This window comes from Hyla sarda, chromosome 5 (genome assembly GCF_029499605.1).
Source record: "Hyla sarda isolate aHylSar1 chromosome 5, aHylSar1.hap1, whole genome shotgun sequence".
Classification (NCBI taxonomy): domain Eukaryota; kingdom Metazoa; phylum Chordata; class Amphibia; order Anura; family Hylidae; genus Hyla; species Hyla sarda.
Window position 1 is genome coordinate 207,249,765 of NC_079193.1, and position 22,626 is coordinate 207,272,390.

At 40.7% G+C, this 22,626-nt stretch overlaps 1 protein-coding gene across 6 annotated transcripts in view; it reads left to right on the top strand.

Moving 5' to 3' along the window:
• RELCH (RAB11 binding and LisH domain, coiled-coil and HEAT repeat containing) overlaps positions 1 to 22,419 on the top strand; it is a 173,100-nt gene extending 150,681 nt beyond the window's left edge. For 5 of the 6 annotated variants that reach the window (XM_056520987.1, XM_056520988.1, XM_056520990.1 and 2 more), the window contains 3 exons: positions 4,610 to 4,698; positions 10,159 to 10,229; positions 21,544 to 22,419. In XM_056520987.1, the coding sequence (XP_056376962.1) occupies positions 4,610 to 4,698; positions 10,159 to 10,229; positions 21,544 to 21,664 (281 nt within the window). In that variant the 3' untranslated portion in view covers positions 21,665 to 22,419. Of the gene's footprint in view, positions 1 to 4,609; positions 4,699 to 10,158; positions 10,230 to 21,023; positions 21,141 to 21,543 lie in introns of all 6 variants that reach the window. The other variant, XM_056520991.1, reaches the window with a different exon arrangement.
• Positions 22,420 to 22,626: the final 207 nt, after the last annotated feature.

A 22,626-nucleotide genomic window follows, 5' to 3' on the forward strand; every position in this document is an offset into this window, starting at 1 on the left:
GGTGCAATTATCGTGGCCATGGCAGCTGCGGTGGGACTCCGGCTGTGATTGACAGCCTGGTCTTGCCGCTGATCTCCTGAGCGGCAGAGCAGGAGATCAGCAGGACGTATGCATATGTCCCGGCATGCAAACGTGTCTGGTGCTGGGACGTATGCATACATCCTGTAGCGGGAAGGTGTTAATATACTATAGTCACAGGAGCTAAAATCAAATAGTAGAGATGAAAGATATATACACAATATAAATTACAGATTTACAATAAATTATACAATGGAAGATGAATGTGCAGTTTTACATCGGCACAAATAGAACAAATATCCCGGTTTATGGTGGGGCCAAAGGGCACTTATAGTCACCACTAAAATTCTTCCAATACTGATATTATATATTATAAATAAATGTATAAATATAGAAACTTGGATGTAGTATGTAATACAGCAATAGATTACCAGAAATAATAGTAGTGGTAAGAATAATGTGATTTAACAGGTTTTCAGTAATCCACTTGATACCAGTATTTTAAATCTTCTACGAACACCAAGAGATGTCCACAAAGTTATTACTTCATGTAGTTGGTATATATTTTCTCGGGATGAACTCTAGAGATATGTTCACTAGAACCCCAAGTGCAACACATAGCTAGTAAAATATAGAGCATGTGCGCTCGCCAATATACACAAAAAAACCTGGAATAAGAGAACATCTGGCAGCATGTTATAGATCAGACTTTGCTGGGTAGACTGATATATTTTTGTTGTAAATGGTTAAGTATAACTTGTCATTTATTGATATAAAACTCTGCACATTCTGGGCCTATGTGTCCTGTGGGGTCCTTAATCAGTGATTGATAGTGAGAAGAGAAGGTTATGAATCAGTGGACCTCCCAATGGAAACCTATGCCCAGAATAACAAAGTATTTAGATCAGTAGACTGCAAGTTTACTGGAAAGTAGGAGGAAGACATCCAGGGGGACCAAACCCGGTTAAAGCTATCCACCACATCATCCCTCATAGCATTAAGCTTCTCCGAAAGCTTGACGAGATTGATATGATCAATAACCCTCTCTAGTCATAGTTCGCGGGTCTTCCAACTAGCTGCTATGTGGATCCTAGCCGCCGAAAAGATAAACTGACCCAATCAGAATAGTCTATTGGGCATTCTGGGTGGTCGTTTGCTAAGAAAACAAAAGGTAGGCAGTAGAGGACAGGTGAACTCATGTACCTCCCCTATTAATCTTTTTTTTTTTTTTGCGTTTATAAGCTCCACTTTGATAAGAATCTGTTAGGACTTGGTATTAGGGTAGTTGACAACATATTAAAGATGACTTTACTTTGCCTTTGTCCTTTTCTTTATTAAAGAGAATTATAGATGCCACAACACATATAAACAGCCTGCTGATCCTCTGGTTGTGCCCAGTGTATGTTGAGTGCTGCCGATGAGCTCTCTTAACTGTCATCAATGCTTGTGTCATCTCCTCCTGGTTAGATTGTTGCTTGTTTATAGAGCCTTTACACAATTCAACTGACTTGCAGGCAGGGCCACACTAGAGATGGGAATGCTTTGGAAACCTGAAAAATTGGGGGGAATAAAAAAAATTCCCTGGAAAAATTTAAGAAAAAACAAAACAAAAAGTAGTATGGAAGATGTTCTTTTATAATGATAAATTTGGTTTTATAAGATAGTATTTAAACTATATAACATCTAGACCTTTATGAAAGATATCTTAGAATTTTTGTAAGTTCTCCTGCCTCACTGGAGATCAAATCCTGGAATACAATTCAAACACTGAGAATGTGCTATTTACGGTAATTTTTTTTATTTTTGTCTCTAGGGGCGCTGCAGGAAAAAAGTTTGTTTAGTTTGGTTGTGACTGATATTACAGTACTGTAGTTTTTTTTTTTTTTTTGTTCTCAGATTGTCCTTAATTAACATTTATCTATCTGATTCCTATTAAAGGGGTTATCCACCATTAGGAGATTTTAGTACTTGCCTAATGTAATGAACATGCTTAGGAAGGATCCGTGCTTGTCTTAGGGCTAAATGGCTGCTTGAGTCCACCATAGCACTGCTGCTTTCTTTTTGTGAAATTTCCTGTTGGAGTTCTCTCCCTCCAACTATGAGTCCCAGTATCCCTTGTTTGTAAGTGGAAGGTCACTTTTATGCCTCCCACACATAAGCCATCCCACGCTTGGCAGCACACCTGAGCTGCCTTGCATGCAAGCTGTGCTGTAAACTACAATTCCTTCAGTCCTTTGGAGAATGATCTCATTTCCACCCAGCGGTCACTCCACCCATTGCACCTCACACAGGCTCCTTTTCAACACCTGACCAACTATTTAATGTCTCAGGCTGCACTGCAGCCTGGGAAAAGCGCAGAGAACACTCATTTTGTATGCTGACAAAAAAAAAACATTGGGGCAAAGATCACATAAGAATTGTGAGACCAGCCAGCAAACAAAGATACAGACTCTTAATTATAAACTACACTAACTTTACAGCCCCTGTAGCATAGTCAGATAAAAATAAATCCCCATCACAGATAATGTTTGCCTATTTTTCTGAGTCTAGCTGTAAATTGGTTTTATTTTCCGCCTCAGTAAAACCAATATAGAAATGATTTTCAATTGATGATAAAACTTTTCCACTTTGCATTTTTTCAGTGTTTACAAAAAATTTAATTTTTTCCCAGGGAAATACATTTTTTTTTTTTTCCAATGGATTCAAAATTTCCAGAAATTTCTCTAGGTCACACAAATGATGGTTGGATTGTTTCTGCAGCCCTTCACTTTCATCATTGTCTGCTACTCATACTCAGCGCATTTATTTTTTATTCATTTTTTCTTTATTGGATGGGTAAAATTATGAGATCACCCGTTGAACTAGCATTTACTCATTTGTCTGCTGATTGCTGAGCCTTTTTGGCCAATAATCACTGTGCAGCGGGGCCCTGCCACTACCTTTCAGATCTAAAAGACAGACATAAACTGCCATGTCAGTAAAGGCCTGTCCACACTATGTATTTACTAATTCCTCTTGGAAAATACAGTGCAGCAGCCTCCCATTGTTTTCAAGGGATTCTGCTGCACCATTCACTCTATGGAATTTCCATATATATATGTGCTATCAAAAAAGTATTTTACTGTATGGTGCATACAATTAATTTAGCAGTCATTTTTTTTTGTACATTTATCGTATTTTTCGCCCTATAGGACGCACCGGCGTATAAGACGCACCCAATTTATAGGTGCAAAATCTAAAAAAATAAAGATTTTGAACCCAATAGTGGTCTTCAACCTGCGGACCTCCAGGTGTTGCAAAACTACAACTCCCAGCATGCCCGGACAGCCGTTGGCTGTCCGGGCATGCTGGGAGTTGTAGTTTTGCAACATCTGGAGGTCCGCAGATTGAAGACCACTGCATAGGAGGTAATACTCACGTGTCCCCGTCGCTCCAGAACGTCTCTGCTGCCGGCCGGGTATCCTCACTCTCCGTCGAGGAAGGAGAGCGCCGGCCATACAGGGGATTCCTCAACGGAGAAGACACCGAGGAGGCAGATAAGGTCCCACCCGGTGTCCTGTAAGCACTAACCCGGCTATTCAGTCGGGCTGTTCGGGACCGCTGTGGTGAAATCGCGGTGGTCCCGAACAGCCCGACTGAACAGCCGGGTTAGTGTCACTTTCCCTTCAGATGCGGCGGTCAGCTTTGATCGCCGCGTCTGAAGGGTTAATACAGGGCATCACAGTGATCGGTGATATCCTGTATTAGCCGCGGGACCCGGCCGTTGATGGCTGCAGAGACCGCCGCGATAGGGGTGTATTCGCCGTATAAGATGCACCAACTTTTTCCCCCCAGTTTTGGGGAAGAAAAAGTGCGTCTTATACGGCGAAAAATACGGTAGTTCCCTTTTTTTTTTATCATTCCTTCAATTATAATAACCATGATTAGAAACAACTAGGCAGCATCATTCTGTGGTACCAGCTAGAACTCCGCTCAAGGATTCCAATGCAGACAACAGTGTTATAATTCTGTCTTGTGCTACAGGAAACGTTAATGTTTTGTATGAGAAGTGTTGCCGCCACAGACTTCCTGGACACTACATTTAAAATTAGCTTAGTGAGTTATGCAAGACTTTTGATTCTCTCTGTATTATAAATGGCAGGCTTGTGCCTACAAAGGAGAAGTTCCACCGATGTGTCAATCAATAACTGCTTCCTTCCCGACACCTTCCTCTTTTGTTATCTTACGTTGCCAGTTTATTTTATTTCTTTGCCATATCTACTATTTTTAGTTAAAGGGGTATTCCGGGCAAAAACATTTTATCCCCTATCCAAAGGATAGTGGATAAGATGTCTGATCGGGGGGGGGGGGGGCGCTGCTGAGACCCCCCCCCCCCCCCCGCGATCTCCCTGCAGCACCCGCATTCTATTTACGTGCTAAATCTCCAGTTTCGGAAACTTCGGGGACTGGGGACGTGATGTTACGCCATGCCGCCTCCATTCATGTCTATGGGAGGGGGTGTGACGGCAGCATTAGAGGTAAACTTTAAGTTTTAGATTGATGAATATTTATATATTTAATAAACTGCTGAACACCTTAACTTAAATATCAGTTATATCAGAAGAGCTTATGGTAAATCATTTTCTACCGGGTCTCAGGTGTCTACGTGTTGACATGGAACATCTGTCCCCTGAACATGAGGTAAGTAATCTTGTCTAAGCCCACATCCTATTTTGATTGAGAGTTATAGTTATATTTGTTGGGATCATATATTGGGATGCTGAATGTGTAGTAATGATGTTCCATTCTGCCAAGAACTGCAATGCAATACTGTGTAGCACCCTACCATAATGTCTGTGCTACAGTTCGTTTACTTTCTGTTGGGTTTGCCTTGTCACAAAGTGTTAATTTTTAATCATTCATAATTTCATTTTTATTGGTACAACCAAAACTACAGCATTAGGCTGATCCACTGTATGTGCAATATTGTGTTCCCCGATGTTTTATACGGTCAGATGCTTAAATTGGTACTCCGGTGGGGAAAAAAAAAATTCCGAATCAACTGGTGTCAGTAAGTTTAACAGATTTGTAAATTACTTCTATAAAAAAATCTTAATCCTTACAGTACTTATCAGTTGCTGTATGTTCCACAGGAAGTTATATAGTTATTTTCAGTCTGACCACAGTGCTCTCTGCTGACACCTCTGTCCATGTCAGGAACTGTTCAGAGCAGGAGAGGTTTGCTATGGGAATTTGCTACTACTCTGGACAGTTCCTGACCTGGACAGAGGTGGCAGCAGAGAGCACCGTGGTCAGACAGAAAATAATTTCATAACTTTCTCTGGAGCATACAGCAGCTTATAGGTACTAGAAGGGTTAGGATTTTTATATAGAAGTAATTTACAAATCTGTTTAACTTTCTAGCACCAGTTGATTTGAAAACAATTGTTTTCCACTGGTGTGGAGTGAATTTCACCAGAACATAGTTTATTGAATAAAATTTTATTTGAAAATGCTTATACCGTATATACTCGAGTATAAGCCGACCCGAGTATAAGCCGAGACCCCTAATTTCAACCCAAAATCCCAGGAAAAGTTATTGACTCGAGTATAAGCCTAGGGTGGGAAATACCTCATCCCCCCCCTGTCATCATCCAGACCCGTCATTAACATCCTCATCATCATCCCCTTGTCATCATCCCACACATCCCCCCTTCATCATCCCCTTATCATCCCACACATCCCCCCTTCATCATCCCCTTATCATCCCACACATCCCCCCTTCATCATCCCCTTGTCATCATCCCACACATCCCCCCTTCATCATCCCCTTGTCATCATCCCACACATCCCCCCTTCATCATCCCCTTGTCATCATCCCACACCCCCCCTTGTAATCATCCCACACCCCCCCCCCTTCATCATCCCCACCCCCCTTCATCATCCTCTTCTCATCATTCGCCCTCAGTGGTCTTCAACCTGCGGACCTCCAGAGGTTTCAAAACTACAACTCCCAGCAAGCCCGGGCAGCCATCGGCTGTCCGGGCTTGCTGGGTGTTGTAGTTTTGAAACCTCCGGAGGTCCGCAGGTTGAAGACCACTGCGGCCTTCAACATCATCCAGCCCCCTCTCACCCCTTTAGTTCTGAGTACTCACCTCCGCTCGGCGCTGGTCCGGTGCTGCAGGGCTGTCCGGAGAGGAGGTGATCCTGAGAGGAGGTGGTCCGGTGGGATAGTGGTTCCGGGCTGCTATCTTCACCGGGGGCGCCTCTTCTCCGCGCTTCCGGCCCGGAATAGAGGCGTTGCCTTGACAATGACGCAGAAGTACGTTGGCAATGAACGCACCTCTTCGTCGTTGTCACGGCAATGTGACTATTCTGAGGCCAGGCCCGAAGCGCTTAGAAGAGGCCTCCCCGGTGAAGATAGCAGCCCGGACCACTATCCCACAGGACCACCTCCTCACCGGACCACCTCCTCTCCGGACCACCTCCTCTCCGGACAGCCCTGCAGCACCGGACCAGCGCCGAGCGGAGGTGAGTACTCAGAACTAAAGGGGGTGAGAGGGGGCTGGATGATGTTGAAGGCCGCAGTGGTCTTCAACCTGCGGACCTCCGGAGGTTTCAAAACTACAACTCCCAGCAAGCCCGGACAGCCGATGGCTGCCCGGGCTTGCTGGGAGATGTAGTTTTGAAACCTCTGGAAGTCCGCAGGTTGAAGACCACTGCGGGTGGGGGAGTTCACTCGAGTATAAGCCGAGGGGGGTGTTTTCAGCACGAAAAATCGTGCTGAAAAACTCGGCTTATACTCGAGTATATACGGTAAATGTTACATGTAGGGATCACGATACCGTAAAATTGGTTTGTTGGGTTCACCATCCTGGAAATCAAGTCGACTTCTTTAACAAACAGCAATTAATTGAGTAGACAATGCAGAAGGTACTGATGCAGGTTGGTTAGGCAAAACGTCACAAAGCAGAGGTTTTGATGGTGCGTATTGTTTTTGACTGCAGAAAGACTTTCTTATGGCTTATAGATAATAACAATGGATTTTAGTTGATAAACTGCTATAACAGTGGTCTCTTTCCACTCTAGCTGATCCCTAATGGGAGTTGTAAATCTGTCAATATTTAAGATACTGTACATTTAACTTGCTCCATCTGTTGCATGTACAAATACTGTCCGGTGTACATTAAACAGTGACAGTGTTGACTTCTGTTGCAAACCACCCTCTCTCTCGGGCAAATTCACAGAACACTCTCTAGATATACGCATTTAAGATCTTGCACAGGTGAAATTATACCAATATGGCTTAGTACATACGTATGGGTTGACATGGATTTTCCCTTGGGGTTGAATTGTGATGTTATGTCTAACATCAATGTTTAGCATTTAAGAACATACATTTTTATTGTTTTAATAATTCATATAAACTGTACATAAACAGGGAACCACCTTAATGACCCAATTTTTATTCCCGGTTTATGTATTGTGTTTGTGAATTGTTATAACTATTAATAATAAGTTTCTATTTGAGTATATGTTTTTGGAATTATATATTTGAGTTGTAGTGCACCAAACTAATATTTGTTGGATAATAACCCAATTGTAGGAGGTTGTATGTTCTATATCAATCCTTATTCCCCTTTGCACCATTCTAAAAATATGCTAATATTATTATCATACGTGAACACTGACATAATATCTACTCAAGTAGTGTGGTTTATTAAAACAAATACTGGAAGTGAACTCCATCCTCCTAGTCCTCAACCACAAAGCACAGTTCTCTCATGGGAAGGTGGACATTCGTAATTTGGAAATAATTCGGAAGTTCACTTCTTCCAGTTATGGGGGATCTGTGATTTTCTTTCTCTTCAGAACCCCTTGTCCCTGTGATATAGTGGGATAAAGCCCGTTATTGCAGCATTGCCTCAGTTACTCCTTTATGCACACTTTGTTTCTAGCGCAGCATTAAAGGGGTACTCCGGCGCTAAGACATCTTATCCCCTATCCAAAGGATAGGGGATAAGATGCCTGATCGCGGGGGTCCCACCGCTGGGGACCCCCCGTGATCTTCCAAGCCGCACCCCGTTACAATCAGCCCCCGGAGCATGCTCGCTCCATGTCTGATTACTGGTGATCACGGGGACGGAGCATAGTGATGTCACGGCTCCGCCCCTGTGTGACGTCACGCTCCGCCCCCTCAATGCAAGCCTATGGAGGGGACGTGACATAGTCTTGCATTGAGGGGGTGGAGCGTGACGTCACACGGGGGCGGAGCCGTGATGTCACTATGCTCCATCCCCATGATCGCCAGTAATCAGACCCTGAGGGCTGATTCTAACTGGGTGCGGCGTGGAAGATCACAGGGGTCCCCAGCGGCGGGACCCCCGCGGTCAGGCTCTTATCCCCTATCCTTTGAATAGGGGATAAGATGTCTTAGCGCCGGATTACCCCTTTAAGTAGATAGTATGATGGAGTTATTGCACACATATATTCTAGACAAATCTTGATAGGGCAGTTACTGTTCATTCCAACACGTTTCTATTGTTCTTAACATATGTACTGTATAATCTCTTATTAAAACATTTCTAATGTTTATAGGCTTTTCATGTGTTAAGTAAAAGTATGTAGGTGTTCCTACAGATTGATTTGCCATTTAAGAAGTTTGCCTAATCAGTTTCCAAGATTAAATTTGTCAACTTGAGGCCAAGCATTACATCTCTTGACAGTCGTACTTGGTTTAGCATGTGTACTATCTATGTTTAGCATGTGCACCATAAAAGGCCCCAACATACACATTAAATGTGTGTATTTGCTTATATTCGCCCAACAGAGGCCAAAAAAGTATCCTTTGGCCTTCATTAGGATACAGCAAAAAATGAAGTAGGAAATAGCATTGTAGACTATGCTATTCCATAAATGGGATCCCATAAAAAAAAAAATAGTATAATAGTCTGTGATAGCCAAAAATAGTCTTGAAACAGTACCACCAAGTCCACTTATCAATTCCGTAGTCTACTCCATTCAGTCAGGTGCACATATTATCTGCCTTTGACCTCCTGGGCCCCAGATCACCAAAGTAAAATAAAATGGAATTTTAGCAACACCAGATCATTAAAAGCATACAGATTTTTGCACTTAATTACCAATGCAGTTGCAATGATTCAGTAGTTCTATGTTCCCTTTGTCAGGTAATGGAAAAAGGCAGAACCGAACTGCCGAAAAGTTGTAACTGCATTGGTGAATAAAAACACCCAGCTTTTTTTTTTTTTTTTAATGATCCGGTGGTGCCGCGATTCCTTTATATTTCAGACTGGGTTCACACCACGTTTTCACAATACAGTTCTTGTATACGTTTCAATTTGAAAGCCCTACGGGACCGTATTGAAAACCATATGCATTGACTCTCCATTGAAAACCATATGCCAAAAGATGCATCTGGTTGTGTCAGTTTTGCATCTTGTACGGTTTTGTCAGTTTTTTTTTTTCCCGTACCTGTACCCAAAACTGTAGCCTACCACTGTCTTTGGTCCGGGTGAAAAACCGTAATGAAAAGTATACTTTTTTTTTTTTTTCTTTTTACATGGGAGTCAATGGGAACTGTATAGAACCATATGTGCGTACGGTCTTCACCATATGTTTTTTTACTTTGCACAGGTTTTTTTCTTGGAATTTCAATCAAGCAAGTGAAACTTTATTCATAATAGAGTGAAAAGTTAAAAACGTATAAATTTTTTTTTTCTTAAAAAACGGATGGAACCGGACATAATTTTTCAATCATATACGGATTAAAATTTGTACACACGTTTTGATACAGTTAAGTCAGGTTTTGAGGAATCCTTTTTTTAATCAAAAACCTGATAGGGAACTGTATTGCAAAAACGTGGTTTGAACCCAGCCTTACTTGGATAATAGTCTGTTAGTGATAGCATTTGTTAAAGCATAATTTCAATATATGCACTACATCATAGTCCAGTGGACCTCCCAGATGTTGCAAAACTATGACTTCCACTGTTAGGCACCCATTACAGCCACCGTTTATATTATACATCAGGAGCTACCTGCATGGAGACATATAAAAGAAGGTGTAAAGAAAGCCGTATAAACAAACGTAATTCAATGTTCAACAATGTTCTGATCTTTGTACTTTGTCTTTTTTGTCAGGTTATTTTAAGCTCCATGATTAAAGAATGTGAGCAAAAGGTGGAAAACAAGACTGTCCAGGAACCTCAAGGGTAGGTGCCCAAGCTATTCGTTTTGAAATGCCTTTGTCATGATGACCAAAAAATGTCATTGCAGTTTTTGTCAAAATTGCTTTGTCATTTTGTATAACTCTTTAACCCCTTAACGATGCAGGATGTAAATGTACGTCCTGGTGAGGTGGTACTTAACGCACCAGGACGTACATTTACGGAGTGATGCTTGGGTCATGCGCGGCAGGTCCCGGCGGCTGATAGCAGTCAGGGAACCGCTGGTAATGGCCGACATCCACGGATGTCCACCATTAAACCCCTCAGATGCCATGATCAATACAGATCACGGCATTTGCAGTGTTGCGGTCACTAAAATGGATGATCGGATCGCCTGCAGGGTTGCCGCGGTGATCCGGTCATCCAGAACTGCGCACAGGGGTCCCCTCACATGCCTCCGGTGCCTTCCACGAGATCGAGCAGACCAGAGCAGATGACCGATAACACTGATAAGTGCTATGCTCTATGCATAGCACTGAACAGTATTAGCATTCCAATGATTGCTATAAATAGTCCCCTATGGGGACTATTAAAGTGTTTAAAATAAAAGTAAAAAAAAAAAAAAAAACAAATGGGAAAAATCCCCATTTCACCCCTAAAATTGTAAAAAAAGAAATAAAAATTAATAAACATACTTGGTATCGCCACGTGCGTAAATATCCGAACTATTAAAATATAATGTTAATACCGTACGGTGAACGGCGTGAATGTAAAAAAAAAAGTACAAAATTGCTGCTTTTTTATAACATTTTATTCCCCAAAAAATTGACAAAAAATGGATTAAAAGTTTTATATATGCAAATATGGTATGAATAAAAAGTACAGATCACAGCGCAAAAAAATAGCCCTCATACGGCCGCTTATACAGAAAAATTAAAAAGTTATAGGTCTTCAAGATAGATGGATATTAAACATACTAATTTGGTTAAAGAGTTTGCGATTTTTTTTTTTTTTTAAGCTCAACAGTAATAGTAAAGTATATAATCATGGATATCATTTTTATCGTATTGACCTAAAGAATATAGCACACATGTCATTTTTACCGTAAATTGTACAGCGTGAAAAGGAAACCTTCCAATGTTTTCTTTTTAATTTCCCCACAAAAATAGTATTTTTTTGGTTGTGCCATACATTTTATGGTAAAGTATGTGGGGGCCAGCGTTAATAACCGACATGCTGCGGCCGGCTATTAACCCTTTAGATAGCCGCTGTCAAAGCTCACAGCAGCGTCTAAAGGTGTCTTTATCCCGTCCCTGGTGGTCCAGTGGGGTGGATCACCCCCCCACAACACAATCGTGGGGGGGCGATCGACTGTGGTGGTAGCCTCATTGATAAAATCTCCTTCCATGCCGGCTCCTGCGCTGAGAATGATAAAGCCTGGCAGGACCAGGCTTTATCAATCTAGCGCAGAGCACACAGATCAATGTGGTTTTATGGAACCACATTGATCTGTATGAGGAATCAGATGATGCCTCCTAAAAGTCCCCTAAGGGAACTAAAAGTGTAAAAAAAAAAAAATAATAATAATTTTAAAACACATACATTAACCCTTTCCTTATTAAAAGTTTAAATCACCCCCCTTTTCCCAAATTTCCTATGTGATTCCTTACATATTTATCACTTAATTTACCAAAAATGACATCTTACCCTAGAACAACAACTTTTAAGCCTTAGGTTTCTCCTTCCCTGCAATCTGCTGTTCACTGCTTGTTGTCAAGGGAAATGTGTCTCTAGTAACAGATAAGAACAAATAGCGGGGATGGGATGTGCTGTGTGCAGGAGTTGGGGGGTAGTCTGATCTGTGTACCTGCAAGCTGAACAAGTTAGCCTGCTGATGATGATCCACACTGTTCCTGAAAGGTAAATCAAGGTGTCTCTCTCATCTCTCACCACCCATAGACCTTAGGGCAGCTTTCCTATATGTAAATACCAGTGTACCTTCTACTGTTTGTTCACCGTGCTGCTGAGTAATATCCTTTACTTTGTTAGCAGCAGCAAGAGTAGCAGCCCTGTACTTATTGTAAACCCTTCCTTGCCGTGATCCTGCTGCTGCTCACACAGCACTTTGCAAACCCAGTGTATCAGTAACCCCTTCTTCCTACACATTCCATATAGTACTGTACTGTGTTACTCATCAGCCCAGCACAGTGCCAGCCTGTTAAGTCCAGTGTGCTTTCTCCAGCACTATGTTATGGCAAAGCAGAGAGGGTTATAAGCTTTCATTGGCCAGAGAAGTTAGGGAGAGAAAGTCAGTGTTTGCATACTACTGGCAAACTGTAAATTTCCCCTACTAAAGACTACTGAATAAGGATTTGACCGTCTGAAGTTTTATATCCAATCAGAACAAAAGGAACTGTTGTTATTCTTTTTATGGTTTCTTGTTTTGTATGCTCAGTCCAGTTGATCTGATCAGAAGTGTTGCCAGCCATACATGATCCAGTTCAAAGAAAAATCAGCATCTGTTCAAAATGTTTCACTGTATATGGCCTGGAAATTCTAAATAATATAATTTTAAAGGAGTTTTCCAATTTGGACAGACATGGTCCATGTGACCTGTTAAAGGGGTACCACCCCCCCCCCCACCCCCATAGACTTGCATCGAGGGGGCATGGTGTGACATCACGAGGGGCGTGGATTGGTGCAGAGAGATTTCCCTATAACCTCTAATCATTTTTATTTAGAAAAGCCAGTCATATGATAATTTGCTATACTCTGGTACATGTAATTTGGTATTTGGAGAATGTGACTATAGGCGGCTCTAAATGGTTTAAAGGACTGGCTTATTTCAGATCTGTAAATGGAGAGGTTAGAGAGGAAATTGCTTAATATTAGAAAGGAGCTTGTTTTATAGTCTAGTAGGTATGTATGTGTTTATTTGTCTTCTTTACAATTAATATATCTCTAATGAATTTTATGCTAAAACATTCATTGACTGTTGTTTTCTTGGCTTACTTTAGAGATATTTTATGTTTCCTTTCTAAAAATAGAGTTCAGTTTCCTTTCCTTCATACAGTTAACCCGTGCATTCCTTTAATTAAGTACATGGTGCACTAATCTACTTTGGAAACAATAGGAATCATATTTTTTAGGACGCCTAGCTTGTCAAAATGCAGTTTGAGGGCTCCAACAATTGATGTTTACCCCGAATACACTGCATATGTTCCAATAAAGGAACACTATGGAAACTTTCAAAATGATATGGTGGGACGTGATTACAGGCAAAACATGCTTAGATAATGTGTAATGTACTTGGCTGCTATTGTTTTTTTTTTTTTGTTTGTGGTGTTTTCTGGATAGTTTGCCTTTTATCAACAGGTTTCGTGACTAGTTTTCAGCAAAAGCTGCATGTAGAATAAGTCTTAGGAATGTTTATTCCCTCTTACTTAGCTTGCACATCAGTTCCATTTTAGATATCTCCACTTACAAATGTAGATTTAAAGGGGTATTTCAGGAATTTTTTTTATTTGACTATGCTACAGGGACTGTAAAGTTAGTGTAGTCCATAATATAGTGTCTGTACCTGTGTGTGATGGTTTTCTCACAATTCTTATGTGATTTTCACCCCACTATTTATTTTTACCAGCATACAAAATGACTGTTGTCTCGGAATTTTCCCAGCTTGCAATGTGGCCGAGACCTGACTCACTAGTCAGCTGATGACAGGGGGCCTGTCTGCTTCAATGGGTGGAGGGATCAATCTGCAAGTAATGCAACAGCTGGAGGCACCCTGATTGAAAACCACAGGTTTTTTGTTTCAATGGGTGGGGTGGCTAATGTGTGGGAGAGAGGAAAATGGCATTATGGGATTTGTAGTCAAAAAAACATGAAGTCAAACAGGAAATTCAAGTTCACAAAAAGCTAGCCACAGTGTTACAGTAATCTCACAACATAGCCATTTAGCCCAAGACAAGCGCAGATCCTTCCTAAGCATGTCCATTACTGTCTGCCAGGTACATACTAAAATCACCTTATGCTGAATAACCCCTTTAAAAGCTGAAAGTCACTGTAAAGTTGCAAGTTGCCTGTAATTTTATGTGTGCATTACTGTAGAGAGAGAACATAAGAATTAGTCTTGTCCTGAAAAGGGAAGTCCCCTTATGTTCCACACTGCTTCCCTCCCTGTAAGTTCCTTTTTTTTTTTTTTTTTTTAGTACTTTTTCCTTCCAGATTTCATTTGAATTTGTTTCTTTATGAGGTTTGCAGACTATAGCATTTTAGTGTAGTATTCTTTTCTATACCAAGTATAAAAAAAATTATTTTCAAATGCACTTTCAAAACCATCTTGTGTAAATATTCTCCACAAAAAAATTTATTTTCGATTTGTAAATTTGCATGGCCTAGAAGGAGATAATTACAGACGCAGAAAAAAAGTAAAGGGGAAAGAGTGGGGTTTGAAGACTGTAAGGTTGTGGAGGGAGGGGAAGGAGGACACCCTTAAAGGTGACTATTGAAAATGTTTATTTTTCTATTTTCTTGGTTTTATTTCATTTTTTTTACATTATTGTGAAGGCAGTCATATTTATTATGGAGATTTCTGCCCAGCCTTTAGAACTGTGCTTTAAAGAAAACCCTATAAACCCCATGAACAATTGAAACAATAGACTGGAGCAGACTATACTGAAGGCATGCCCTGTAACCTGTGCAGGGGTCATTGTTTTAGGAGGTGGAGGGAGTGAGGTTGAGCACTGACCATCGTCTATTGTGAATGGCCTGATCTGACGACCCTTTATTGTAATTTTACTGAGGAGACTGTTTTCTCTACAGAACAGGAAGGGTCAGCCTATTTTGCAGAATGAAAACTGCAATAATTCAGGATTAGGCCTCTTTTGGGCTCCACTATATAGAGTAAATATAGTAAAAATGGTCAGTTCATCACATGTAGAGGAATCAGTGGAACTTTCAATCGCGGCAACGCTGGCGTCTTGGTAATGGAAGCTGCAGCAGACAACTCAGCTGAGTCTCAGTGCAGGTAATCCAAAGAAGAAATTGGTCTCCGGCTCCCTTAAAAAGTTAAGTTTATTAGAAGAGCCTTAATCATGCCATGATTAAGGTCTGTTAACAGTTTGAAATGTGCCGGCGTTTCGAGGATGCATTGGTTTTATATTTTTTGGATATGATTCGCACTCCATGTTTTTAACCCTTTAATGACTCGGGCTTTTTCCGTTTTTTTTTTTTTTCATTTTCAATTTTTCCTCCTTAACTTTAAAAAATCATAACTCTTTAAACTTTTCACCTAAAATTCTAAATGATGGCTTATTTTTTGCGTCACTAAATCTACTTTGTAATGACATTAGTCATTTTACCCAAAAATCTACGGTGAAACGGGAAAAAAAATCAATGTGCGACAAAATTGATGAAAAAACACTATTTTATAAGTTTTGGGGGCTTCCGTTTTTACGCAGTACATTTTTCAGCAGAAATGACACCTTATGTTTATTCTGTAGGTCCATACGGTTAAAATGATACCCTACTTGTATAGGTTTAATTTTGTATCACTTCAGAAAAAAAAATCATGAATACATGCAGGAAAATGTATACGTTTAAAATTGTCATTTTCTGAGCCCTATAACTTTTTTATTTTTCTGTGTTCAGGGTGCTTTGAGGGCTCATTTTTTGCGCCGTGATCTGAAGTTTTTAGCGGTACCATTTTTGTTCTGATCAGACTTTTTGATTACTTTTTATTCATGCGCTATTTTAGACTTTGGAAATTTTTTGCGCGTACGCCATTGAACGTGCAGTTTAAAAAGCGGTATATTTTTATAATTCAGACATTTCCACACGCGGCGATACCACATATGTTTATTTTCATTTACACAGTTTTTTTTTTTATTCATGGAAATGCCGGGTGATTCAAACTTTTATTAGGGGAAGGGATAATTGAAAGGGTTAATGATTTTTTTTTTACACTTTTCTTATGCAATATTATAGCTCCCATAAGGGGCTATAACATTGCATTTACTGATCTTTAACACTGATTGATGCATCCCCATAGGAATGGATCAATCAGTGTTTTCGGCGATTGATTGCTCAAGCCTGGATCTCAGGCTTGAAGCATTCATTCGGCAATCGGACTGCAGAAAGGAAGGTAAGAGACCTTCCTCCTGTGCTACAGCTGTTCGGGATGCCGCGATTATACCGCGGCGATCCCGAACAGCTCCCTGAGCTAGCCGGGCACTTTTAATTTAGTTTTTAGCTTTGAGCGCGCGGCTAAAGGGTTAATAGCGCGCGGCACCACGATCAGTGCCGTGCGCTATTAGCGGCGGGTCCCGGCTTCACTATGACACCGGGCCCGCCGCGATATGATGCGGGGTCACCGTGTGACCCCCCCCCGTTATATCGCAGAACCGGGACTCAGGGCGTAAGTTTACGCCCTGGGTCCTTAACAGGTTAAGGACCTTCTAATAAACTTAACCCCTTAAGGACATAGCGTTTTTACATTTTTGCACTTTAGTTTTTTCCTCCTTACTTTTTAAAAATCATCTAAAAATTGCACCTAAAAATCCTTATGATAGCTTATTTTTAGCGCCACCAATTCTACTTTGTAATGACATCAGTCATTTTACCCAAAAATCTTCGATGAAACGGGAAAAAAAATCATTGTGCGAAAAATGGAAGAAAAAAACGCCATTTTGTAACTTTTGGGGGCTTCTGTTTCTACGCAGTAAATTTTTCGGTAAATATTATACCTTATCTTTATTCTGTAGGTCCATACGGTTAAAATGATACCCTACTTATATAGGTTTGATTTTGTATTACTTCTGAAAAAAAAATCATAACTACATGCACGAAAATGTATATGTCCTCTTCTGACCCCTAGAACTTTTTTATTTTTGTTCCACATATAGGGCGGTATGAGGGCTCATTTTTTACACTGTTTTTAGCGGTACCATTTTTGTATTGATTGAACTTTTTGATAGTTTTTTATTAATTTCTCCATGATATAAAAACTGACCAAAAAATACGTGTTATGCCGAGCGCTCCGGGTCCCTGCTCCTCCCCGGAGCGCTCGCGGCGTTCTCCTCTCTGCAGCGCCCCGGTCAGACCCGCTGACTGGGAGCGCTGCACTGTCACTGCCGGTGGGGATGCGATCCGCGTAGCGGGACGCGCCCGCCCGCGGGTCGCATCCCAATCTACTCACCTGTCCCGTTCCCCGGCTGTCGCGTCCTGGCGCGCGGCTCCACTCTCTAGGGCGCGTGCGTGCCGGCTCTCTAAGATTTAAAGGGCCAGTGCACCACTAATTGGTGCCTGGCCCAATCAGTGTCAATTAGCTTCCCTTCTCCATGTGTATAAAAAACCCCTTCCCCTTCCTGTCCTTGCCGGATCTTGTTGCCTCAGTGCCTAGTGAAAGCGTTTTGTGAGTGCCCTTACCAGTGTTACCAGACCTTCTGCCGTTGCCCTTGACTACGAACCTTGCTGCCTGCCCTGACCTTCTGCTACGTCTGACCTCGCCTCTGTCTAGTCCTCCTGTACCACGCCAGTCTCAGCAGTCAGTGAGGTTGAGCCGCTACCGGTGGACACGACCTGGTTGCTACCGCCGCAGCAAGACCATCCCGCTTTGCGGCGGGCTCTGGTGAAAATTAGTAGCAACTTAGAACCGGTCCTCCGGTATGGTCCACGCCAATCCCTCTCTGACACAGAGGATCCACCATCAGCCTGCCGAATCCTGACAATACGCTATTTTGGACTTTGGAATTATTTTTTTTGAGCAGATGCCATTGACTGTGCGGTTTAATTAATGATATATTTTTATAATTCGGACATTTCCGCACATACTACCTATGTTTATTTTTATTTACAATGTTTTTATTTTTAAATGGTAAAAGGGGGGTTATTCTTACTTTTATTAGGGAATGGGGTTAAATGATCTAAACTTTATTTTTTTTTTTTTCACTTTTTTTTTTTTTTTTTTTTGCAATGTTATAGCCCCCTGGAGAGGACTATAGCACTGCACACACTGATCTTTTACATTGATCATTGTTATCCCATAGGATAACATTGATCAATGATTCTGCCACTTGACTGCTCATGCCTTGTTCTCAGGCACTGAGCAGTCATTCGGCGATCGGACACGCAGGAGGAAGGTAGGGGATCCTCCACGTGTCCTCCAGCCCGAACAGTCCACTGAGCTAGCCAGGGGTAGCTTACTTTCACTTTAGACATGGCGATCAACTTTGAACACCGCGTCTAAAGGGTTAATAGCGTGCGGCACTGCAATCAGTGCACGCGCTATTAGCCACAGGTCCCAGCCCCGCGTTATAGAAAGGTAGACAACTCAGGACATATCGGTACGTCCTGGGTCGTTTAGGGGTTAACTTTTTATGGGAGCCGGAGACCAATTTCTTCTTTGGATTCACTATATGGAGCTCAGTCAGCAATTCTGTCAAAACATTGGGAGAAAAAAATAGTCCATGTACTGTTTTTTTTTCTTGTTAACGACCTTATCCAAGACTGACCCCATTCAAGTCAATGAGATCCTTCAGGACTCGGTGGAGTCAGTTGTGCTTAGACCCATTTTGGAGGCTGTTTGGGGGGAAAAAAGAGCCGAACAGACCCAGAACTGTACGGAGCATAATAGCAATGTGAACTTAGCAATATTTTAAAATATAGATAGTAAACGTAACTTGAAAAATGCAACAAAAATAAAAAATTTAAACATTCTTTAGAAAAAAAGTTTAACATAAGTTTTAAATAATGTTATTTCTGATACACATGTTAGGAATGTCAAGAGGTCCAAATGGATATTCCTAGGTGAACCGTAGATTGCTTGCATGGCCTTTATAAAAATTTCCTCTGGTAGATTGAGTGAAATATCAACTTTTTCTTTTAAAATGTAGCTGATTTGTTGGCAATAAGCAAAGCATTAACACCAGGTTGGGTTTGTATGCTCCTTTTAAATTCTAAATGGCTGTGGAAAGTTTGCATAGCCTTTGGCATGTGTTTATGATTTTATTTCATGGCTAGCTAATATTTTACATCAAAGCTAAGATAAGCCACAGATGAGTAGAATTCCTTCAAGAAGGTAATGGTAATCTCTGCTCCGTTTACTGTCTTGTGAAATGCCATAGTATTTTTTCCTTTAAAAAGACACCGCAACTATTTGTGAGGTAGCTGAAATGCTTTTAGTTGTTGTGTTTTTCACATAAACTGAATAAATTGGTTCAGACACAATAGCTAAGTGAATAGATCTGGTTTACTTAAATTATAAAGCCAAATACAAATCTATATGAAGCAAAAAAGTAAACTGGAACAACACATCAAGATATAGGAAGCTATACAATGTTACATGGGGAGGGGGCAGCGGCTCTGGGGGATATCCAGCATGCAGACATAGGCAATAGGTAGTATACGAGTAGAAAAAAGGTAGATTGCACTCACCCAGTTATGACGTTAAAACGTCCTCTTTATTAGAACATCGTTAAAACATGCCGAGGGAGAGGGTAGAGAGACGCGGTCAGCTCACGCTGACCGCGTCTCTCTACCCTCTCCCTCGACATGTTTTAACGATGTTCTAATAAAGAGGACGTTTTGACTTCATAATTGGGTGAGGGCAATCTACCTTTTTTCTACTCGTATACTGCATATACATTTCTGGACATTTGATTGGCACCCCCTGAAGTATATTCATTCATAACCTCTGCGCTGTTCCACTCCCCACGCTGTGTCTTTAACCCCTGACATCCCAGCATTGGTGCCTGCCTTTCCTTTCTCAGCCATAGGCAATAGGTAGCTTCAACTTGAAAACACTTGCACGGTTTTGTTGCAGTGTTGCACAGAGCCCCAATATGATGGTTTCTTGTCGCTTTTATAACCCCCAAATAATTGTCATGGCATAACATTGCTAAAATTTTCCATAGGACCTGCATCCATTTTCACCCCATTCTTAGATTCCCAATTTAAAGGTGTGTGCGAGCAGTGCTCATGTTAGTAAAAGTGAGACTCGTGTGAACCAGGCACTGTAATTGAGAAACTACTAAAAGTGAAACTTAGATATTTGTTGGTTTTAAGTTTAAGTGTAGAGACAATCCTAAGTGGTGTAGAGCCAAAATAGAGAATTAACCCTTGTATACACATATGTACTTAGAGGTGTTCTCTGTGGGTAATTTTTATATATATATATATATATATATATATATATATATTCCAGTGTTAGTGTAAAAATAGTAAGCAATACTCAACTTCTCCGAGCCCCCTGCTGCTAATGTGTAGCAGCTAATCTCTGCTACTTCCTGGTGCACATCTCTGCAGGAACTAGCCTGCTCAACCAATCACTGGCCAGAGCAGTGAGCGGGGTTGTGTCTTGTTGGGATGACTAATCCCCAAATAGTAGCGGCAATGAGTCAGGACTGGGAGCAGCTGCATGGACTCAAGGCAAGTGTTGCTTCTTTTTCATTTTAATGCTACCGCATAGATATTTTTTTCTAACCCCCAGACAACCCCCTTTAATTATTTTTAAACTATTTTGGATGAAGCACAATAAAAACACTGGAGCCTTCTTCCTTTATTCCTGCATAGAGAGATGTCAGCTTAGGTATCTCTATACCCTATGATGTTAGTTTTTCAAGCTGCTGTTGTATGACTGAATCCGAACGTTCCAGATTACCGATGGAGCATGTTGATCCAATACTGGAGAGTTAAAAGCTGGCTGAGAACATTCTTCAAATCTATAAAAGTGCTGTCATTCCCTGTCTCCTCCAAATATTCTCCATTTCCTTGTTGCCCTTACTGAATTGCACTTTACATCTTTCTCTCTACTCTCAGCTTTTCTTGCTCTCATTCCAGAATGCTCTCAGCTTGTCTTTTTCCGGCCAATCTGTTTTCCATGCCATCGTGTGCTCGTGCTCCAACCTGGAACGTTTGGTCTCTGTCCAAGTCAGGCGCTGAAAAGAAGGGTTAGAAGTGAGTTTTCCTACAGCTTTATGTATAATTCTTATATATGCCAGAGGTCTATGTTTTTTTTTTTTTTTTTTTTTTTTTTTTTTTCTTTTAAATAAATCCGGACATCTGTGTTCTGTCAGTGTTGGAAGAGTAGGTTCTGCAGTGGTGGCCTTCAACATGTTCTACTGGCATACATCAGACCTCATTTGAAGAATTTCAGATCAGTTTAAAGAAGCGTTAAACATATATCACATATGTTTAGAACGTCACTTGAGGAGTATGTTGTACTCATAAGGGTTAAATTCCATAATTTGTAAGGCTTTGTCTTGTAGATGAACTGGAGTTGAATAAAATGAATTATTTTTACTTATGGTCATGGCACTACATCAGTTTGTCTTATCTGTTTTGTACATCTTTCTTTTAGTTCCATGTCGATTGCTGCAAGCCTTGTGAGCGAAGATACAAAGACCAAGTTTTTGAACAAAATGGGGCAGCTGACAACATCCGGTGCAATGTTAGCAAACGTATTTCAGCGGAAGAAGTAAATAGCTTCCTGCTAGCCAATAAAAACACTAAAGATGGACCACTTGCTCCTCGTACTTGAAGTACTTGCCTTTTTATTTTATTTTTCTCCTGTCTTACGTTCCTGTAATATATTTTGTTGGAAACTCCAAAGATATTTGCACTTCATTAGTATATCAGCATGTCTGTTGATTTGGGAGTTACTACTGTAGATGAAGTTTAAGCAGGATCTTTAGCCTATACCATGTCTCTGTTCTGTGTTTTGTCTATTTTTTTTATACATAAGAAGAAATATATATATATAGTGAAAAGTATTTTTTTCTGAAAGGAATATTGGCGATTCTGTTATATACTGCACACATTGCAATGGTACTTAAATAATGTAAATTCATTTCATTGTCATGAAGTAATAAAGTGAGAAACTGATCTGTATTTAAATGATGGGTATAGCGACCAGTTTTATTGTACTTAAAGGATTACGAGAAGAGACAGCCAGCGTTACCCTGTGCCTTTCTTGGATTCATTTTCAATGAGACCATGGTAGAAGGAGAAGCATAACAAACTCATAGTCATCGCTGGGGCTTTTTTACAATCCCTTCACATGTGTTTTTGGATTTAGCCTTGTCTTTTGTTCTTTAGGAGTGGAGTGATACCACTGTGTCATTGTAGATTAGAAGTTTGAGTCTAAGATTTTAAATGAAACAGAATATTGTAAATACTAATTTAATGTCATCTTAAAAAAACACTTAATTCACTATTAAAAAAACAAAAACATTTATCACAATTTTCTTTTGGTTTTCTTTTATGTCAATGTTTCAGGTAGTCATCATGTCATGTATATGCCCTGCATTTACAAATAACCTGCATTTACATATATTTAAAAGATAAGAAGCTAGCTGATTATGAAATGTGATGCAGTATACAGGAGCCGGTGGGCAGCGCAGTGTAGTCGCATGTGTCGCCGGCTTTTACAGTTAATAAATGC